Source organism: Pistacia vera, unplaced genomic scaffold, assembly GCF_008641045.1.
Source record: "Pistacia vera cultivar Batoury unplaced genomic scaffold, PisVer_v2 Contig185, whole genome shotgun sequence".
In the NCBI taxonomy this organism is placed as follows: domain Eukaryota; kingdom Viridiplantae; phylum Streptophyta; class Magnoliopsida; order Sapindales; family Anacardiaceae; genus Pistacia; species Pistacia vera.
In genome coordinates this window covers 159,622-180,993 of record NW_022195948.1, presented here as the reverse complement: position 1 = coordinate 180,993, position 21,372 = coordinate 159,622, and the positions used below count along the sequence as shown (strand labels likewise).

Sequence of the window (21,372 nt, the reverse complement as noted above, 5' to 3'; positions counted from 1 at the left end):
TTAATCCCTAAAGTTTTGACATATTTAAAAACATCCTTAGAGAATTACAATGAGTCCCTATAAATTTGAAATATAGTAAAAACCTCCCTAAAACCGGAAGCGGACCGGAGAGGCTGTTGGGTCCTGGTCGGACCGATCAAACCAGCCGGTCCGATCCAGGGTTTTAAAACAGTGATAGACATACATAACATTTGAGAAAAAGTCCAGAAAGCAGGAGGGCTAATCAGAATTTCTGAAAGTAGTCATAAATGTGTTTGGTAATCTCCCGAGGCTTTTCTTGTTGAATGAAGTGGGCAGCTCCTTCCATTACAACTACTTCATCCAACAACGGAACATCTTTCTTAAATCCACCATTGTGAATATACTCTTTCACTCCTGGTAAATGATAGCACAGGTCCTCCTGCCCCACCACAAATTTCACTGGTACATTTACTTTACCTCCCGACCATTGTACGAGTTCCCAGTTCCTGCAATTTTCAGAAAAACTAGTAAACCAAAATTTGATATAACAAAGAAAAAAGAGCAACCTACATAGACAAGGTGGACTTTGCCCACAAACAGAGATTTGGAGAGAGAGAATAGATAAGATGTGTTGAATCTTTGGTTTAAATGAGTAGATATTGTTCGGTTTAGACCCAAGCCCGTATAGGTTTGTTTTTGGGTGGTTTTGGGTTTCATGCATGCCTACTTCATCCAAATCGTGTCCCATTAGTTAAAAAACCTAAAACTTATAAATTGAATCTTAGACTCAATGGCTAACGAAGTGAGATGTGACAAACTCTCTTCTTATGGACTTCACGTTCTGAATAGACATTGTTTGTTTTGGATTAAAGCCCGCACAAATTTTGCTTTTCAACTTCACGCAAGCGTTCTTCATCCAAAAAAAAAAAATAAGACAACTCAAGCCTTATGATTGAATCTCATTCTTTTTTGTTAGTAACGTAGGATTTGATAAATAGTCCTTGTCCGAGAATAAAGATTAAGGAATTCAATAGAAAATTATGGGATGAGGGGTTCAAACTTGAAATTTCTAGCTTTGATACCACTTAAAGAAAAAAACTTGACTCAAAAGCTTAAAGATGGCATTATTGCATTAATATAACCTCCATTGATGATACTGACACATGACATTTGTGATGCTAAGTACTAGTAGTGTATAAACATTAACCCGAATAACATAATGGTATCTGCTGCTGCATATCTAAAATTTCATAATATCTCAGCAACCAAATTAGAAAAGATTACAGGATAAAAATGAAGTTGGTCTAATACTGAATCACAGTTGCAAAAGAAACTTACAAGTCCAAGTTGCGGTAATAGTTAACTCCTCCAGTAAATCCCGTCTTCTCAAATTTGGTGGTGTAGTACTTGACATCTTCCTCTGACAACCAAGGGGGTAAGACAATTGGAGTGTCAGGTAAATGCCCAAATCCTTTCCCTTTAGGCAAATAAATTGGACCTGGAATCCTATATGTTAGGAATCCCTTTATAAATCTCTCTACACCAATATGCTCTGCAATCTCACCTTCTATCCCTCCTGGTTCCTACAATATCATAACGCAATCATAAGCCATTTATGCTAGATTTCTCTCTTTAAACAAAATCCTGATATTTCGGGAATTAAAATTAGTGATACTACTGTACTGAGGAATTCCTCTGATATAAAAAAAAAAAAAAAAATATAAGGATGCAGCAACAGAACCTGAAATCTGCAGATGTAATAGTCATCACCAAAGAAAGCTCTGCAGCCATCAAGAGGTCTTATGTTCCCCGCAAAGGGTTTAAACACCACACTTGTGTTAAACAAAGCTGCGATTTTATCAGGTCTGAACAGGCACAAGTACCACGCCATGTAAGCTCCCCAATCATGTCCCACCACAAATACTTTTTCATCCTTGCCGGCAATCCCATCGATCAGCATAACCAGGTCGCCAATCACATGCAGACACGTGTAGCTGGTCTGCGAAGGCGGCGCCTCGGTGTCGCCGAACCCACGGAGGTCGGGAGCCACACAGCGGTACCCTAAGGAAGATAAGGCCAGGATCTGGTGCCTCCAGGAGAACCAAAGCTCAGGAAAGCCATGGAGGAAGAGAATTATTGGGCCTTTGCCTTTCTCTGCAACGTGCATGTTTATGCCATTTACCTTCACTATTCTGTGCTCTATGCCCTCCATTGAAACTTAGATTATTTGTCTGAATTATTTATCTTGTGTTTAACAGTTCTTATAGTGAAGGAGAGAAACAGTCACAATGGGAGAAAAAAATGAGATGACGATAATCACGAGAGGAAATTTAGCTGATAGGCCTTCCCAAGTTTCCAATTGAGAATATTGCCTTGAAAATGTTTGGCTTCGTGTGGTTGGATTTTGGGAATACTACTTTTAGTATTTCCAAAAAAGTTAAACAGTAAAATACCCAAAAACTCATAATATTATTTAACTTTATTCAATTTTTTTTAAACCCCCTAAATTTGTTAATTTAATTAAATACTCCTAAATATTTTTAATGTTTTTGTTACAGCGACTCCGACCACCCTCTGGCGGTTGTGGTCGGCTGTCCGTATTTGAGGGTGGGTTGGAGGTGTTTTTGTTAACTTTTAATGTTTTATTATAGGGGGTGTTTTGTAAAAAAACAAACATCAAGGATATTTTAGTAATTTGTAAATCTTACATCGTAATACCCGCCCAATTCAACTTTTTTTTTTAACTTTTTTCAAAAAACTTTTTCCAAAAATCCAAAATTTTGAACCAAACGAAGCCTTTTTGATTTTTTTTTTTGTTTTAAAAATCTGACCTGACACACTTAAGCGTAATTAAAGCAACAAAAAAAAAGGTTAGGGTGAAAAGATTTAAATGTTTGTGGGTTAAAATATAATAAAAAGAAGTTGGTTTAAAATTTGAAAGATAAAACACATTCCTCCGCCATTGACATCTTCTTCTTCCTCCGTCATTAACATCTTCTCTGTCAAAGATCCACCTCTTCCTACTCCTGACATTTCATCCAAGGATGTGTATCTCCTCTTTGCATTTTATAATTCTATTTACAAAGATTTAATGATGGATTGAGTTTGGGTTATGATTTTGATTATGTGGTTTAGGTTCTTGGGTAGTGTTTGATGTAATGCAAGTTGAAATGAGTGAGATTTGTTGATGATTTTCTTGTATTGTGTGTAGCTCGGGGTGGTAGCATCGATTATAGGTGAAGATGACTGAAAATGTATTCTGGAGCTAATGGATCTCTTAAGCGATTTGGTATAAGTTTGGTATATAGCAGCAGATCGTTTAAGCGATCTGGTTTATCGCTTAAGCGATCTGGTATATCACTTCAGCGATCTGGTATGGCAGCAGATCACTTAAGCGACCGGGTATATGGCAGCAAATCGCTTAAGCGATCAAGCTTATTTATACCAGATCGCTTAAGCGATATACTAGATCGCTTAAGCGATCTAGTAAGCGATACACCAGATCGCTTAAGCGACTCATCAAATGTTTTTTAAAATCTATCTAACCCTTAATATATCGGTTAATAACTTTTTTTTTTATGATCGCTTAAGCGACCAAGGTTAAAAGCAAAAGATCGCTTAAGCGATAAAATAAATCGCTTAAGCGATCGTGCGTCTAAGCACTTATTGATTCTGTCTTGTTCATGATCGCTTAAGCGACCAAGTGTAAAAGCATAGAGTCGCTTAAGCGATAACATAAATACAACCAAATCTCTTAAGCGACTAAGTCTAAATACACATGATCGCTTAAGCAAGAAATAAAATCTCTTAAGTGATCCAGTGTATTCGAATTATTTTTATTGTATTTCACTAGATCGGTTAAGCGATTGACGCTATCTTAAACATATAAGATGTACGATTTGTTCAGTGGACCATGGCCGTTATTATATTTTAATTAAATTAGTTCTTTTACGGCTATATTAAACATATACGGTGTAGAATGTTTACGTCTATATTAAACATATCAAGTGTATGATTCGTTCAGTGGACCATGACTGTTATTATATTTTAATTAAATTAGTTCTTTTGTGGCTATATTAAGCATATATGGTGTAGAATGTTTACGTCTATATTAAACATATCAGGTGTACGATTCGTTCAGTGGACCATGACTGTTATTATATTTTAATTAAATTAGTTTTTTTACGTCTATATTAAACATATGTTCATAAACATGGAAAAGAAATATTGAAGTAAATTACCTTTAATCGCTTAAGCGATCCCGTCTATTTAGCCTTGGTCTATAGAGTGCATAGCAGATGGTTGCAGAGTTCAATTTTATATCAATATTATATTTTTTATATATTACTTTCTTGCCAAGAACTAACAAAAATAGTAGAATAACAATAGATCTTTCAGCTTTATGTACGGTGTTGATCGACAAAGACCAAAGTATTCTTTTCACATTCTATTGAAATGAAAAAGATAATTAATAGTAATAAATAATTAATAACAAAGGACTAAATATTAAATAAACCTTACAAAATATAATTTCTCACTCAAACGTTCATAATATCAAAAGATTCGCTAAGCGATTGCTAATAAGTTATTAACCGATATATTAAGGGTTAGATAGATTTTAAAAAAATTTGCAGAGTCGCTTAATCGATCTGGTATAAATAAGCCCGATCGCTTAAGCGATCTGCTGCTATATACTAGACTTATACCAGATCGCTTAAGCGATATACCAGATCGCTTAAGCAATCCATTAGCTCCAGAATACATTTTTCAGTCATCTTTACCTATAATCGGTGCTACTACCCCCAACTACGCACAATGTAAGAAAATCATCAACAAATCTCACTCCTTTCAACTTGCATTACATCAAACACAACCCAAGAACCTAAACCACTAAATCAAAATCATAACCCAAACCCAATCCATCATTAAATCTTTGTAAATAGAAATATAAAATGCAAAGAGGAGATATACATCCCTGAACGAAATGTTAGGAGTAGGAAGAGGCAGATCTTTGGCGGAGAAGATGTTAATGGCGGAGGAAGAAGAAGGTGTTAATGGTGGAGGAAGAAGAAAGTGTTAATGGCGGAGGAAGAAGAAGATGTAGACAAAGAAGAAGAAGAAGATGCAGAAGAAGAAGAAGATGTAGACGAAGCTTAGAAGAAACAACAACCAAGGGAGGGAAGCGTTAATGGCGGGAGGAAGAAGAAGAAGGTGTTTGGGTTTGTTTGCTAGATTTTTGACTCTTTGGAGACTTATTATAATTTTTAAAAGATTACACAATTATTCATTAATCCTAATTAACTCCCTAATCATGTTTAATTAAGCTTAATAAAAAACAAGGCCATTTAGTTAAAATTTACAAACTCTATAGCCTTTTAATTAAATTTTAAGTTAAAATGGTCTTTTAATAAAATGCCCCTAATCACGAAGGGTGGTATCAAATTATATATAGAAAATATTTTTTAATTTATAAAGTAATTTTAGTGGATAAAATGCCCCTAATCACGAAGGGTGGTATCAAATTATATATAGAAAATATTTTTTAATTTATAAAGTAATTTTAGTGGAGCCTTTTTGTTTTTTTGTCACGAGCAATTTTTGACTTTTTACATACATATCATATGACTTGTGTGGTAGTCGTTTCCTTGGATTTATTTAGTTGGGCGTTTGCAGTTTGGACCATTTCCCACCACATTAGTTAGGTGCGGGTATGTTAATCTAATGTTTTTGAAATAGTTTATAAATAAATTTATTCTAAAGAATAAAGTAATTAGATTAAGAGATGATAATTGTTAACTTATACAAGTTTTAGAGTAAATATAAATTCTATATACGTATAGAGTTGTGTTAAGATAAATTAATAATTGTACCTTCATAATTATTAATATCAATTAATATTATCAAGATTAATTATTTAAACTTAAAATTTCTCTGGTCATGGTTTGAAAACAAACTTCTGTTTACACAGTTCATTCAAAGGCTTTGTTTGTTTTACAGCTGAGAACACGATAACTCAATTAATTTCCAGGTTAATAATTGTAGAACCACAAAATAAAATATGAAGGGACTAACTTCCATCTTTATACATTTTTTTTTTTTTTAAATGGTTAGATTTTTTGAATGCCTATGTAATGTACTTATATAATTATTATTAATACTCATCCAATATGTGAAGATGGAAGAATTAAATCAAAACCAAAGTGTCAAGATGGAGAATTTTTGGTGTTCCTTTAATTCATTAAACAGTAAATGCAATGTGTCAATTAAAGGAACACTTTTCAATCAATTTATGAGTAACATCAAAATCAAGATAAAGTTGAATATAGAGAATAATACTTTTATTATAAAAGAAATGAGTACATCGATTTTTGATATTGTGAAGTGGGTTTGGACGATGTAGACGGTGTTTATTTTATATTCTTCTTATAGTTGTTCAGTTCTTCTAGAGCATATGCGTACTCTCTTTTGTTTATGTTATAGATAATATCCATGACAGATTGCATGATTTCTAATATCTGGTCAATGACCTCTCTGAATTTGTCTCTAGCAGTATGTAGATAATCCAGATTGGTGTCAACTTTTTTGAAAATCTCCCTCAATTTCGGCATTTCCTAAAAAATGTCTAAACCAATTGCAGAAACAATAGACAATCAAATTTTATAAATATAGGGAAACAATAATTTTTGTGAATATATGTAGATCATACCTTCTGGAGAATTATTGTTGTCGAGGTCGTTGCTGATATTCGTTGGAAATTCTTTTGGTTGTGATGTTTTGTCAGCCATTTTTGAATTAAGTTGTGGAAAAGAAATGAACAATTAAAGTGTATAGTATGTGAAGAAAGTTAAATGGATGATTGATGTCAGAGCAATATTTATAGGAGGATAGGATACGAAGAGGTGGAATCTAAACAAACAACGGGTAATAAATAAACGTGTCGATCAAAAAAATGTTAATAACTGTTTGGATAAGGTAATACGAAACGTTAGTAGACTATTTGTACAATATTAAAGAAAACTATAATAAATATTTTGTTAATGTGCAACATATTAGTTAGGTAGTTAATGATGGTTCGATAAGATGTTGAGATATTATAATAAATAAACATTATGATTTAGTAATAATAAAATCTTATTGATACGTTTTTAAAGGAAGGGCAATAAATATTTTGTTAAGTATCCAAGTCAGAGATGATATGATGATATCATAATATATTTATTAATTTCTTAATTGTGGTTCGGCAATATGGTTAAGAAATATGCATATAGTTCGGCTTCGATCTTGTTTGATCAATAATGCTACAAAAGTTTTTGTAAATCTGTAATAGAAATAGTTTTTTATGGTTTTTTTTTTTTTTTTTAAAATTAAGATTATAATATATTTAGATTGATGTTTTTTGAGTATGTTTTATTTTTTAACATTTTTATAAACAGTTTTGTCTAATATTGATATTAAATGTCTATTAAAATATTAAATATTGTTTATGTTTTATCCAGTATTTTAGTCTTGTAATTAAAATTTTGTTACTTCACATTAGAATATATATTGACTTGTTTTATCTAAATAGAAATAGGAAATAAACAGACAGAATAAATTTGAACTCATGTTTTATGCGAGAATTTTTGTTACAATATAAAAGTTGCTTCGGGAAAATTAACAGACATTTAGTAAAAGATAGACACGTTGATTGAAAAAGTGTTGACAACTTATTGGGCGATGAAATACAAAACGGTAGCAAACTATTTGTAGCGCATGAAAGGAAAGCGTAATAAATAGTTAACAATGGTTGGGCATGCGGGTTTCCAAAATATGTTGTGGTTCGGCGTGGGATTTAATTTAATGAATAATAAAATGAAAATTTATTTTGATATGTTATAGGAACAATATTTAGATTGTTGTTTGTCGAACGTGTTTAATTATCTAAAATTCTCATAATCATTGGTGTTTAATATTTTTATTAAATATTGTTTACGTTTTATTGCTCATTGTAATTTTGTGATCAATTTTTCTTTATAAGTTATTAAATATTTTGATTAATTGTGGATAATTGAGTGAGTTTTAACTCTTATTTTCAGATTAAACTAAAAAGCATTTAAATTTTTACATGTGTAAGAAACTACATAACTTACTAAAAATTAAATTTTATACAAACTATTTGGTAATCCACGTTACATCTATGACATGTGAATGGTGACGTTGATCTGTCCCAGTGTATACGATTTTGATTCTCCTTGTTGCAAGTCCCAAATATTCATCTTTTAATGAGAATTGTGGCAGTTGGAGTCCGGGACTTGAATTCTTCCCTGCAATATTTCAGTTTGTAGAAATGATTAGGTAGTTTTACTAATTTCATTAGAGTTTGTATACCTCTATTGTCATGTATAGTAAGCAGAGCAACGACAATGTGATATATTGCTTGCATGTTATATTTTTGGCAAACTGCAATCAGTAGTTGTAATCCCATATGTGTATCATGTTTGATGAAGAACAAATGTGTTCCCAGCACTAGCAAAACTTGTTTATTTTCTGCTTTTGCAAGTGTCTTCAGAATTGAAAGTCCTGTTGTTGTTATTGTTGGCAGTTTGTGTTGTTGTTTTGAAATGTCTCTTCTTTGTAATATTTGTTTTATGTTTGATTGTTTGTTCAGAGACTTGCACCTGTAAATTGTACAGTAAATAATGGTTTTTGAAGCACAAGATTCGTAATAATTAAAAAAAAAATCCATGTTGGGAATCAGAATACCATGGCCTTATATTAAGCAATTAAGAATAATAAGTGTACAAATAGTACCGTTAAATATGGACTCTAAAAGATTTTGGTTTTTGTTATTATAAAAATTATTAACAACTAAAGATCACATGGTTTGCCACATCATTTGTATGGTTAACCATTATTGTTAAGACTCCTGCGGAATAAACCACTATCCTATTGTTATTAGTTGATGTTAACCATTTTTATATATCATTTTTTATGACTAAAAAAAATAATGAAAAATAGATTAATGAAATACATGGTTTCAGTAAAAATTATGTTAACCTATTGCTTGTAAAGCGATGTCATTGTAGACGTAAAAATCTACCTGAACGGAAGGGGGGTCTGATCCCGTGAGGTCAAGGCCACTAGCGATCTGCGCACACTGCACACGTAGAGAAACACACGCGTGAAGCGAACGGGAAACCACGGGGTGGTGTTTGCCGTAGGCACTCCGACGCTCAAGTCAGCAAGACTGAAAGGGGCTAATTTAGTGAGGGCTAAGGAATAAGAGATTACGGAAGTCTAGTTGGGGACTGACTACGGCGACCAATGAAACTCTCGAGTGAAGAGTCAGTCGTCGGTGTGAGGGTGTAATGTCGATCTCCTTTGTAAGAGGGCTGGCCTCTGTTTATATAGTGATCGTTAGTCTCCCAATCTTGGTAGAAGTAGGAGTCCTAGTACGACTCTGATACAAACCCTAGAAGAATTAGGATTGTGGTAAGCTGTCTTACCAGTGTCCGTATAGGAAGGTGATTCAATTGGAGTAACTCCGAGTAGGAAAGTGATCAGGAATAGGAAGGTGACCTTGAATGGGAGATTGATCAGGAATAGGAAAGTATCCTGAGGGGTGTGGGCTTTGGATTTATCCATGGACCTAAGACTGGGCCAGGTTTGAGAGGCTGTGGCCCGCTCAGTTTGGGCCGTTTTGTTCCTCATGTTAGAAGAGAACTATGGGCTTGGGCCTCTGCGGACTGGACTTGGTCCTTTTCCCTATTTGGGCCAAGGACGATTTGGCCTAACAGTTTGTCCCCCACTCTCTGAGTGAGTTCTCAAGTTAGAGAGTAGGTCGTATCAAGGCGAGCTCGTTTTTCCCCATGGACGAGCAATCATTGGAGAAAGTAGACTGACGCGAGTGATTGGTTGGGCTTGGCGATATCCATTCCCGAACAAGAGCATGCGCCACGCGTGTGTGTCTGATCGGTTCGTTGAGTCGAAGAGCGAAAGCTAGGTCGGGGTCCTCGGTATGTTAGCACGATATCGTAGAAACACGCGAGAACGATTGTGTCCTTCCCGGTGGCGAAACACAAAAGTTACCGAGATCCTTGGTCGGGCTGTAGGGACGACCAGATGGGGAGACTAAAAATGTTGACCCATCGTTCGCCTCGGTATGGCGAATGGAGAGGCTTGATGCTTCGAAGGTTTTAACTCGGGCTACGCCGAGCTCATGCGTCCATCGTTCGGGCTTTCCGGGGTCGGTCGATAGCGAGGCGTCCGAGAAGGCTCATGGCTTGAGAACTCGATCGGTGGGATGGGGGTCGGCCATGTGCGTACTGGGTCAAATATTGGGTGTGTCAGGACGTACTGCTGATGTTCGGCTGAGTCGGGGTCGGGGGGTCGGTTGACCGAGATGCGGAACTGGACAGTCTCCGATTTCCTAGGTGGTTAGGATCGCTGCACGTGTATGGTGAGAAATGATTCGTCGTTTTGAGAGCGGGAAAGCGAAGAGACTTCTGACAACTGATCATCCTAGCTGCCAATGTCCCCCTTTTCTTTACAAAATTGGGAGCAGACTGTTCATCTTCCATTTCAGTTTGGTTCGCGTTTTTCTCCCAAAAATCCTACCCTTTTCTCTGCGTTTTTGTCTCCAGGTTCTTGAGCGAAAGTGATTCTATTCCAGTCTTACAAGGTATTTCTTTTTGGCGTCGTTTTGTTGTTCTTTAGGTAGATTTTTCTTTTTGATAAGATTGGAAAGTAAAGAAGGAAGTTGGAGTTTGGTGGTTAGATTGGGTTTCTAGGCGGTTTTGGCGTTAGGATACAAGAGAAATTTTCTAGGTTTGAGTTTTCCGGTGAGTTTCTGGGAAGAATTTGGTCGTAGGTGAAATTTCTGGGTTTTGGGTTTAGATCTGGAAGACGAAGTCAATTTTGGCGTGGTTTGGGTCGGTTGGTACGTCTGACCGAGTGGCGAAAAGTGACTAGGGAACGGTCTCGGGGCGAGTGAGTAGTGATCAAGGACAGCAGACTGTGGGATTGAAGTTTCAGGTGGATCGGTGTCGGGGGGAACGAGTCGGGTCTTTGAGTGGGCTGAGGTTTGTCGGTTGGATAGGTCGAACGGAGTAGAGACTCGTTTGCGGTGAGCAGGCAGTTCACCCTTTCGGTCGTGGCTAGGTAGGGCGACTGGTGTCCATTCGGTAGAACAGGTCGACCGAGGCTAAGTTTGGTTTGGTGTAGGAGTCGGTCGGTTTGGAGGGGCTAGGATCCGAGTGGGTGATACGTCCGAAAGTTCGAGTCCAGAAGTGGAATGGGGGACGAGTATGAGCGTGCCCCACTATTGGTAATGCCTGAAGGGGATGTTCGGTCGGTGTGTGCCGGGAGAGTGTGGCTGCTCCAGGGTCGAGTGGAGCGGGCTGAGTGGAGCTGGGCCGAGTGGAGCTGGGCCGAGTGGCGCGGGTCGGTATGGTAGGAGTGGGGAAGACTCCGGAGCTGACAGACCCTCTATCGGTAGTAGCTCTGAAGGGGGCCGAGCCAGCAGGGTAGTGGGATTCTAACTAGGGACTATCCGCCCGTTGCGAGGGATAGTGACGAGTGGTGCCTCGTACCCTGTATCATATTCCTGTTTCTGTTAAGGTTCAGGCCCAGGTCGTACGAGCGTGTTGATTGGGGCTGAAGGTTGGGTCTGCGTATATGAGAAGTGGTTCCACGATGGGTTGAGGTTGCCTGTGCTCGCCTAGTCTGGGAGGTGCTGAATCTTTCATTATCGCCCCTTCCCAGCTTATGCCGAACGCCTGGAGGCTGTTGATGGTTTGGAGGATCTGTGTGTTCGGCATAGATTGTGTTGGGTTGCCCGAGCTGCTGTACATCGTACTTCCTGAAGGAGAACGATAAGGAGAAGGGTCGATATCTACTGAACTTGAGGCACGATGTCCATCTGGTGACGACCTGCGTGTCCAGTGACAAAAACTGGAAAGAACGTTACTTTTCTTGAAGGGTCCAGCGTCTTTGGAGATAGGGGCATGGGCGAGATCCGACGGGTGACGAGCCACTGGTGAGAACTTAGTTGTTTCTTGTGCTTTTGATACTAAATCTTGATTATGTTTTGTTTGCAGAGCTCGATTTCAATGCGCTGGGCAGAGCGGGGAAGGCTTGGACGTAGCTACCAGAGGGTGTTAGCCATCCCATTGGAGCAGAGGGATTGGCGAGTGTGCTAGCAGAGTCCAATCTGAGGAGCAGTATTTTTGGGCCGGGTAGAGGCTATTCAGAGAGGTACTCCCTTCCCTCGCTGAAGCAGACTTGGGATGTGCTCCTGAGTCGGTTCTCCAACCATCTCATTTTGTGAGTCAGGGCTGAACCACTAACCATTGGAGAGTTTGCCCTTGCAGAGTCGCTCACTGAGAAATTGACTGTCCCGAGGCGAGCGAATCCATCGCCAGGCGTCGAGAGAAGAGGAAAAGGGAGTCGTTGGTGAGAGCGAGTAAGGGTCGAGGATGTACTGGTGACGCCGCCCAGTCGGCAGCCACCGAGTCAGCAGCCCTCGTCGGGAGTCGGGTGTCCCAGGCTGCCGTTGTGGATGAGGAGGCCGGGACTATCACTATCACGATTCGGCTACTGCGTCGACTTACTCGGAGCAACATCAATGAGTAAGATGGCCGACTCTTCTTATTCCCCGCGGACGAGGCGCGTCTGAACCAGATGGGTGCGGTTGCTGCCGCTGAATGGGGCGTATCCGCGCTGTTCAGGTGATGACGTGTTTGTTTACTTTTCTTGTTTGACTTCGTTCTCATTGGTTCCGGTTTGTTTGCAGGTAATCACTAGCAGTCTCCATCTGAGGAGGTCTGTCGTGGCGCAAGAAAGACGAATACAAGTATATCCAAGGCCAACGGTGGTTTGCGTCAAAGGAGGTAGCATCCCGGAAGGCTGAGCAGGAGAGTCAGCAGCGCCTCCGGGATAGTGAGGCTGAGGTCGAGAGACTGCGTCGTGAGTTAGCCGAGAGGACCACGGAGGTCGAATCCCTAGGGAGCAGTGCATCTCTATTGCTGATGACGCCATTATTAAGGCCGAGGCGAAATCATGTGGAGTTTAAAGAGGGGCGGACGTCTCATTGGGATCCGGATGAAGACATTTTGCTCATGCAGGAGTTATTGGAAGAGGAGATTGGTCATCCGGGGGGGCGGGCGAGGGAGCAGGCGCCTGAGCTCAGTCAGCCAGGCGTTGGGGACGAGAGCGGTCCGGCTCCGGGGCCGAGCACTAGTGGTGGTATGCAGGCAACCGACTTGACGGAGGACGAGACTCATGCCGAGGGTGTTAGTGCCTTCCCCCCTTTTTTTTTGTGTTTTAGGGCCTGCGGTGCCCTTTACTCTGGGTCTGTGCCGTTCTCTGTATTCTAACTTGGGGTTTGGCGCCTTATATATATATAACTTTTGATGTTGGTGTTCATGTTTCTTTGGATGAATCACCTGCTCTTTTATTTTCTTGTATTTGTGCATGTTGCCTCGTCGTCGCCTGATGGCCGAGACGCGTGGGTTTTATGTTGGGCTGGTTTGGTGCTGTCACTGGTGTAGGATGGTTCATCCAGTTTGGCCGGTCGAGTGTGTAGTCCCCTGGATGGGTGACGTTTTTTAGGTTGAATGAGGCCGGTTCAGCGGTGTCCAGTCTTGAGGGTGGTCGAACGTTTATCGGGCAAGAACGATTTGCAGGTGTCCAAACGTCAATCGGGCGAGGCCGATTGGAGGGTGTTCGAACGTTCATCGGGCAAGGCCGATTTGAAGGTGTGAGAACGTTCATCGGGCGAGGCCGATTGAAGGTGGTACGAACGTTCATCGGGCGAGGCCGATTTGAAGGTGTGAGAACATTCATCGGCGAGGGCCGATTTGAAGGTGTACGAACGTCCATCGGGCGAGGCCGATTTGAAGGTGTTCGAACGTCCATGGGCGAGGCCGATTTGAAGGTGTGAGAACGTTCATCGGGCGAGGCCGATTTGAAGGTATACGAACGTTCATGGGCGAGGCGAATTGAGGTGTTTGAACGCCTCAGGCGAGGCCGATTTGAAGGTGTGAGAACGTTCACGGGGGAGGCCGATTTGAAGGTGTACGAACGTTCATCGGGCGAGGCCGATTTGAAGGTGTACGAACGTCACAGGGCGAGGCCGATTTAGGTGTGAAAACGTTCATGGGGCGAGGCCGATTGAAGGTGTACGAACGTTCATCGGGCGAGGCCGATTTGAAGGTGTAAGCAATTCGTCGACCGGGGTCGATTGGAGATGGAAATTTCTGAATAATACTTCATTAAATGTTGGCCGTGGAGCCGATGTTCTAAGAGGAGAGGATAAGCCCATTCATCCTTAAAAGAAAACAAAACAACAAAAAAAATTAAAAAGAGTTCACCTAGAGGTAGTAGCGTTTGAGGTGAACGGCATTCCAACTGTTGTGGATGTCTTTGCCCTCGGGGGTCTGGAGTTTGTAGGCGCCTTTCCCGCTTCTTGATTATCTTGTAGGGGCCTCCCAGGGGGTCCGAGTTTGCCAGAGTTATCTCTTGGTGTTTTGAAAGACTTTACGAAGGACCCAGTCGCCTATCCTGAAAGTGCGGATCCTCACGTGCGGTTGTAATGACGGGCGGCTTGTTGCTGGTAGGCTGCGTTGCGGATACTTGCTTGTTCTCGTAGTTCGTCACAGTGTCAAGGTTCGGCAGAGGTTTTGGCTATTTGATTCCTCGTCGCCCACTGGAGCTAGTGGAGGAACTGATATTTCGGTGGGATGTAGCTTTTGAACCATATGTCAGGAGAACGGTGTTTTGCCAGTCGATGATCGAGCCGTGGTTCGGTATGACCAGAGGACTCCGGGTAGCTCGTCCGCCATGCGCCCTTAGCTTTCTGTAATCGCTTCTTCAGTGTTGCATGAGTTGTTGTTTGACGACTCGGCCTGGCCGTTAGATTGGGGGTTGCGGGGTGTAGCGAGAGCTTAATTTATTCCCCATGTGTCACAGAAATCCCTAAAGCCCGAACTAATGAACTGGGACCCATGTCGGTGACCATCTCTTTCGGTATTTCGAACCGGCAGACACGTTTTTCCAGATGAAAGTTGACTTCTCGGTCTTGACTTGGGCCAATGCCTCGGCTTCTATCCACTTGGTGAAGTAATCTGTTACTGAACATGAAGACCGTTTGCCTGGTGCAGTAGGTAGCTTTCCCACGATGTCCATTCCCCACTCATGAATGGCCATGGTGTCAGAATGGAGTGGAGCCGTTCTGGTGGGAGGTGTGAGACGTGGGCAAACCTTTGACAGTTGCGCTCTCTTCGCGTAAGCGATCGAGTCGGCACGGATAGTCGGCCAGTAGTAACCCGCGGTGATCACCCGGTGAGCAAGACTGCGTCCCCTGCGTGGTTACCGCATTCGCCCATGGAGTTCGGATAGGACATTTTGGGCCTTTCTGGGCTTATGCATTGAGGTAGGGACCCGAGAACGACTTTCTAAGGAGTTGACCGTCATGTAGGGTGAACTAGCGGCTTTTGCTTTCAATCGGCGCGCTTCGTTCTTCTCATCTGGGAGCTCATCGTCTTCAGGTACTTCACTATCGGATCCATCCAGCAGTCGGTTTGCTCAATGCCCATGGCTTCTCTGGCAGATGTTTCGGGTGGTGGTTCTTTCAGTTAGCTGGCCCCTGCATGAATAGGAGGGGAGGAGACTCAGAGGAACATGGGAGTGCTGAACCAGGGTGGCGAGGGCGTCGGCATGGTTGTTCCAGCTCTGGGGATCTGTACTATTGAGAACTCTTCGAATTCGGCCTGCAACTGTTTGACCATGCTTAGTAGGATGTCATTTTAGAGTCACGTGCTTGGTACATACCTTGTAGTTGATTGACCACGAGTTGAGAGTGACTTCACTTCTCTTGGTGCCGATCTCTCTGGCCAGGCGAGTCCAGCTAAGAGGGCTTCGTATTCGGCCTCATTTCGTGCACTTGAACACCACAACGGACTGCTCGCTGAATGATGTTCCCTCGTGTGTGATCAGTATATATTCCGAGTCCGCTTCCGTTGACTTACTTGATCCGTCTACTAGGAGGGTCCACTTTGAGGTGGTGCGCCGTTCATGCATAGTAATTCTTTTTCGGCCTGGGCGGTTTCCCTTGGTGTGAAGTCGGCAATGAAATCTGCTAGTGCTTGGGACTTGACGGCGGTGCGGGGTTGGTATGATACGTCGTACTGCTGAGTTCTACTGTCCATTGCATGAGTCGGCCTGACAGCTCTGGTTTGTGCAATATTTCTGAGCGGGAAGGAGGTGATCAAACTATGGATGGCATTGGAAGTACGGTCTGAGCTTCCTGGATGCATGGATGGAGAAAGGGCAAGCTTTTCCAGTTGACTGTAACGAGTTTGCGTCGAGGAGTGACTTGCTAATGTAGTAGACCGGTGACTGCTTCGTTTCTTCTTCTCGGACTAGTACTGCTGATATGCCTGTTCTGAGACCGCTAGGTAAGCGTAGAGTTTCTCTCCGTTCATGGGTTTGGACCGCAGCGGGGGTGTAGTCAGATACCTCTTCAGCTGTTGTAGGGCTCTTCGCATGAGGGGGTCCAGTCAAACCTGTTGGATTTTGGGGCGTGGAAGAAGAGGTGGCACTTGTCGGCGGACCTGAGAGGAGCGGCTCAGGGCGGCCACTCGTCCTGCAAGACGCTGGACGTCTCTGACGCAAGTTGGGATGGTATGCTGAGAACCGCTCTGATCTGGTCGGGGTTTGCTTCTATTCCTCGCTGAGACCATATAACCTAAGATTTACCTGACGACACGCAGATGAGCACTTTGGGTTTAGTTTCATGTTGTACTTCCGGAGAATGGCGAATGCCTGGCTAAGGTGGTCAAGGTGTTGTTCAGCATCAGGGATTTGACGAGCATGTCGTCGATGTAAACTTCCCTGGTCTTCCCTAAGTGGTCAGAGAACATTTTGTTGACCAGACGTTGGTAGGTGGCTCCGGCGTTTTTCAGTCCAAACGGCATTACTTTGTAACAATAGGTTCCCCTCTCTGTGATGAAAGCTGTCTTCTGGGTCGTGCGTGATTAGAATCTGATGTACCCCGAGAAGGCATCCATGAAACTCAGGAGTTCGTGCCCTACGGTCGCGTCTATATCATGTCAATATGTGGGAGCGGGAAAGAACTTTGGGGCAGGCTTTTTTAAGTCTGTGAACGATGCAGACTCTCCACTTCCCGTTTTTCTTCTTTACGACTACGACGTTTGCCAGCCATTCGGGGTAGTGGACTTCTTGATCATGCCGTTGTTTAGGAGTTTTCGATCTCTTCATTGATGATCTGGTTCCGTTCAGCTGCGAATTTTCTCTTTTTCTGCTTGACTGGCGGGTGATCTGGATCATACTTGAGCTGGTGGACCATCGCGTCCAGGTTGATCCCGGTCATGTCGGCATGGGACCAGGCGAAACAGTCTTCATTTTTTTTTAGAAAGTGATCAGTTCTCTCTTGTCTCGGGGTCGAGGCGGGAGCCTAGTTTGTTTTTCTCTCTGGGTCATCGGATGTATCTGCACTCCTCAGCTCTTCCATTGTCGGTTGATCGGGCCGGTTCGGAGGGTCGGATGAGAATGTAATTGCTATGAGGAATGTCCCTTGCCTTTGAAGGCGTCTTTGTAGCAATCCTAGGAGCTTAGGGTCGCCCTTGATCTCCTGCACCCCCACTTGGTTGGGAACCTGATCGTCTGGTGGAAGGTCGAAGGTACTGCCCGCCTTTCATGAATCCAGGGACGGCCCAAAATGACGTTGTAGGGGGATGGGCAGTCGATCACAGGAAGACTGTTTGTTTGTTCACCCCGCCGGGATAGATAGGAAGGGTGATTTCCCCGATTGTATACTTCTGTTCCGAGCTGAATCCAACCAGCCGTGTCGGTCGTCTGTTGATATTTGCTTCTTCCAGTCCCATCGCTTTACTGTTCGAGGAATAGGATATTCGCTGACGAACCCCATCCACGAACACCCTTTCACTAAAGAGTTGGCTATTTGCAGGGAGAGGAATAAGGCGTCGTGGTGAGGGGCAACCAGGGTGATCGGCTCGTCATCCTCGAACTGAATCACTTGATGGGAGTATGACCTAGAGACCGGATGAACAGAATGGATTTCATGGTGGTTGGTTCTAGCATACCGCTTGGCTGACGAGTAACTTACCCCACTGATTTCTGATCCTCCGGAGATGAGCGAGCAGAAACCCTTAGGTGTCGGTTCTCGCGAGGGGGCGACGTGTGTTGGAGCTTTTTGCCTGATGGTGTTTTTCCCTTTGTCGGTAAGTAGGTCACGGAGGTGTCCTTCTAGGAGCGCGGCAACCTCGAGCCGCAAGGCGATGCAACGTGTGGTGTTATGCCCATGGTCGTTGTGGAACTCGCACCACTTGGTTGTGTCTCTCCTTGCCCAGGTTAAGCTTCCCAGGCCACTTGACAGCGGATCCCATACCTTTCATTATCGCTACGACCTGGGTTGGTTCGATGCTGAGATTATATTCTGGTATTTTGAATTGATTCGATCCGGATTGTTGTTTTGTTTCTTGAGGGTTGGCGGTGTATGGTCTCTGGTCTGCTCATGTCCTTGAGGGGGGTTGGTACCGGTGCTCTGTCGGTCTAGGTTTCGGTTTCCTGTCGTTCGTAGGTTGTATCTGGAAGGGCGGCGGTTTATCTCATCTTCCTCCCACCTTATTTGGATCACGGCTCGGGCCAGAGCATCTTCCAGGAGTACAGCCTAGCTTTGTGAGCTCTTGTATAGTTCCGTCTGGAATGAGGCCTTTCCTGAAAGCGTCCACAGCAGTCTCGGGGTTACAGGAATGAATAGAGATTTTCTCCTTGTTGAATCTACTGACGTACTCTCTCAATGGTTCCCCTCTCCGTTGGTATATTCGGTACAAGTCGGCCGACAGTCTCTAGCTTCTTGCTGCGTGGAACTGTTCCACAAAAGTGCAGTAAGCTGTGCGAACGAATCGATGGATCGTTCGGGAGATTCGTGTACCATTGGAGCGCGGACCAGACAAACTGGAACCGAAGCTTTTGCACATACAGGCTTCTCTAAGTGGCCGGGGTATTGAAACAGTAAAACATCGCTGGTGTACGAGGCTATGTGGTGTCCGGTCGGTGGTACCGTCGTATGGTTTCATGTTGGGGATACTGAATTTTTGGGGCATGTCAGCCAGGGCGATCTGCTCCGCAAAAGGTGAGTCCGCGTAACAATTCGGTCTGCTTTTTTGGGGGGATTGGATTCTGGGTACGCCTCATTACTGCCTGACGTCGGCCAGTTTTTAGCCAATAACTGTTCTACGGGGGAAGGAAATGCTATCGGGTCATCCTGTCTTACGGGTCTGGTACGCCTCGTGGCTCATCCCCTGGGGGGTAGAATGACCGATCAGTCCGTCGTGCGTTCCTGGTAGCATATGTGTTCGTTCATTCCTTCTGGCTGGATGACTCCCATTGTCACTGTTGTTGTTTTCCCTACATGGATGGTCAGGGGAGTTGTTGGTAGTTGTTCGGTCTTTCGGGAGGGTGAATTCAAGAGCTGGTGTTGGTTTGGTTTGCGTTCACCCGCGAGGATGAGCTGGCAGGAGGGGGTTTGTGTTTGAGTTGACTGGAGGGGGGGAGTGGCATGGTGGAGATGGGATGATCCTTAGGATTCTCTATTGTTAGACGTTTTGATCATGAGGCTGGGATGGGTGACGGACCGCGGCCGTTGTGTCTTTATCTCCGTTAGTCAGAAATGAGTAGTCGGCCGCCAATGCGTCAAACGGACGCGGGCCCTTTGCCAGAATCCGAGGGTTGGTGCTCTGGTGTGGAGAGGGGTTGCATGGAGGGGATAATGGTGCGGAATCGGTTGGGGGTGCTTGGCCGGGGAGAAAACTCGAGTTCATGAATTGACTTACTTCTCTTTCAGCGACTGGTTCTCGACCCGGATGGATGCGTTTTCGGCTTCCAGCGCGGCCACCTTGTCTAAGTTCTGTTGCATGAGAGCGGTCAAAGCCTCCAGTCTGGCCTCGATGCCTGAGTTAAGTCCTCGGATTGTTAGCCATGGAATATTCCTCCACGTAGCAGGGTTCGTCACGCCGAATAATTGCTAGAGGCCCCACGGTGGGCGCCAAACTGTAGACGTAAAAATCTACCTGAACGGAAGGGGGGTCGATCCGTGAGGTCAAGGCCATAGCGATCTGCTGCACCTGACACAGTAGAGAAACACACGCGTGAAGCGAACGGGAAACACGGGGTGGTGTTTGCGTAGGCACTCCGCGCTCAAGTCAGCAAGACTGAAAGGGGCTAATTTAGTGAGGGCTAAGGAATAAGAGATTACCGAAGTCTAGTCGGGCGCCACTGTGGACTACGGCGACTCAATGAAACTCTCGAGTGAAGAGTCTCGGGTGTGAGGGTGTAATGTCGATCTCCCTTTGTAAGAGGGCTGGCCTCTGTTTATATAGTGATCGTCTAGTCTCCCAATCTTGGTAGAAGTAGGAGTCCTAGTACGACTCTGATACAAACCCTAGAAGAATTAGGATTGTGGTAAGCTGTCTTACCAGTGTCCGTATAGGAAGGTGATTCTAATTAGGAGTAACTCCGAGTAGGAAAGTGATCAGGAATAGGAAGGTGACCTTGAATGGGAGATTGATCAGGAATAGGAAAGTATCCTGAGGGGGTTGTGGGCTTTGGATTTATCCATGGACCTAAGACATGGGCCAGGTTTGAGAGGCTTGTGCCCGCTCAGTTTGGGCCGTTTTGTTCCTCATGTTAGAAGAGAACTATGGCTTGGGCCTCTGCAGGACTGGACTTGGTCCTTTTTCCCTATTTGGGCCAAGGACGATTTTTGGCCCTAACAGTCATCTTTGTTGGTTTCTTTTATGATGATTCGTTGTAGAATTTCTAATGGTAACTGTAACATACTTGTGCGTGTGTTTTTTTTTTTTTGGTTTTTTTTTTGTTTTGGTAATTCAACTTTTTAGATAATGTTTTGTTAATTATTGATGATAGTTAGTGTTGTCATCTGAGTCTGGTTTTTAATAGTTTTGTAAATTAATGATGGTTGTATTAATGATTCAATGTTAAGAATTACTTAAATTTAAATGTAAACGGTCCGCATTCATACAAAGTTCTATATAGGTATATTAAGCATTTGATCAACAGCTGAGAATGGAGTAAGATTCATTAATGTGGTTTACTTACCTCAACTTTAGTTAACATTAACAATCAAGTTAAATACTTTTTGGATAAGAGGATTTGAAATGGTAGCAAACGTAATAAATATTCCATCACACATTGGTTGGATAGTGAGAAATTGTTCGACAATCGTGCTTCAAAGGAATGTAATCGTTCGGCAAACTGATCATGTCTAATCAAAATAAATGTTTGCTTTTATGATTTCCATTAATATCGTTTAAATATTTACATAAATAGTATCATTTATTTGATCAACACTTTAGCAAAATGAGTCAC

The 21,372-nt window shown here is 42.9% G+C and overlaps 1 protein-coding gene across 1 annotated transcript; it reads right to left on the bottom strand.

Moving 5' to 3' along the window:
- Positions 1 to 223: 223 nt before the first annotated feature.
- Positions 224 to 2,173, bottom strand: LOC116126896 (epoxide hydrolase A-like). The gene is made up of 3 exons (XM_031412578.1): positions 1,703 to 2,173; positions 1,300 to 1,544; positions 224 to 467 (listed from the first exon to the last, which is right to left on the bottom strand). Exons 1-3 carry the CDS (start codon positions 2,171 to 2,173, stop codon positions 224 to 226), a joined length of 960 nt encoding a protein of 319 aa, XP_031268438.1.
- Positions 2,174 to 21,372: the final 19,199 nt, after the last annotated feature.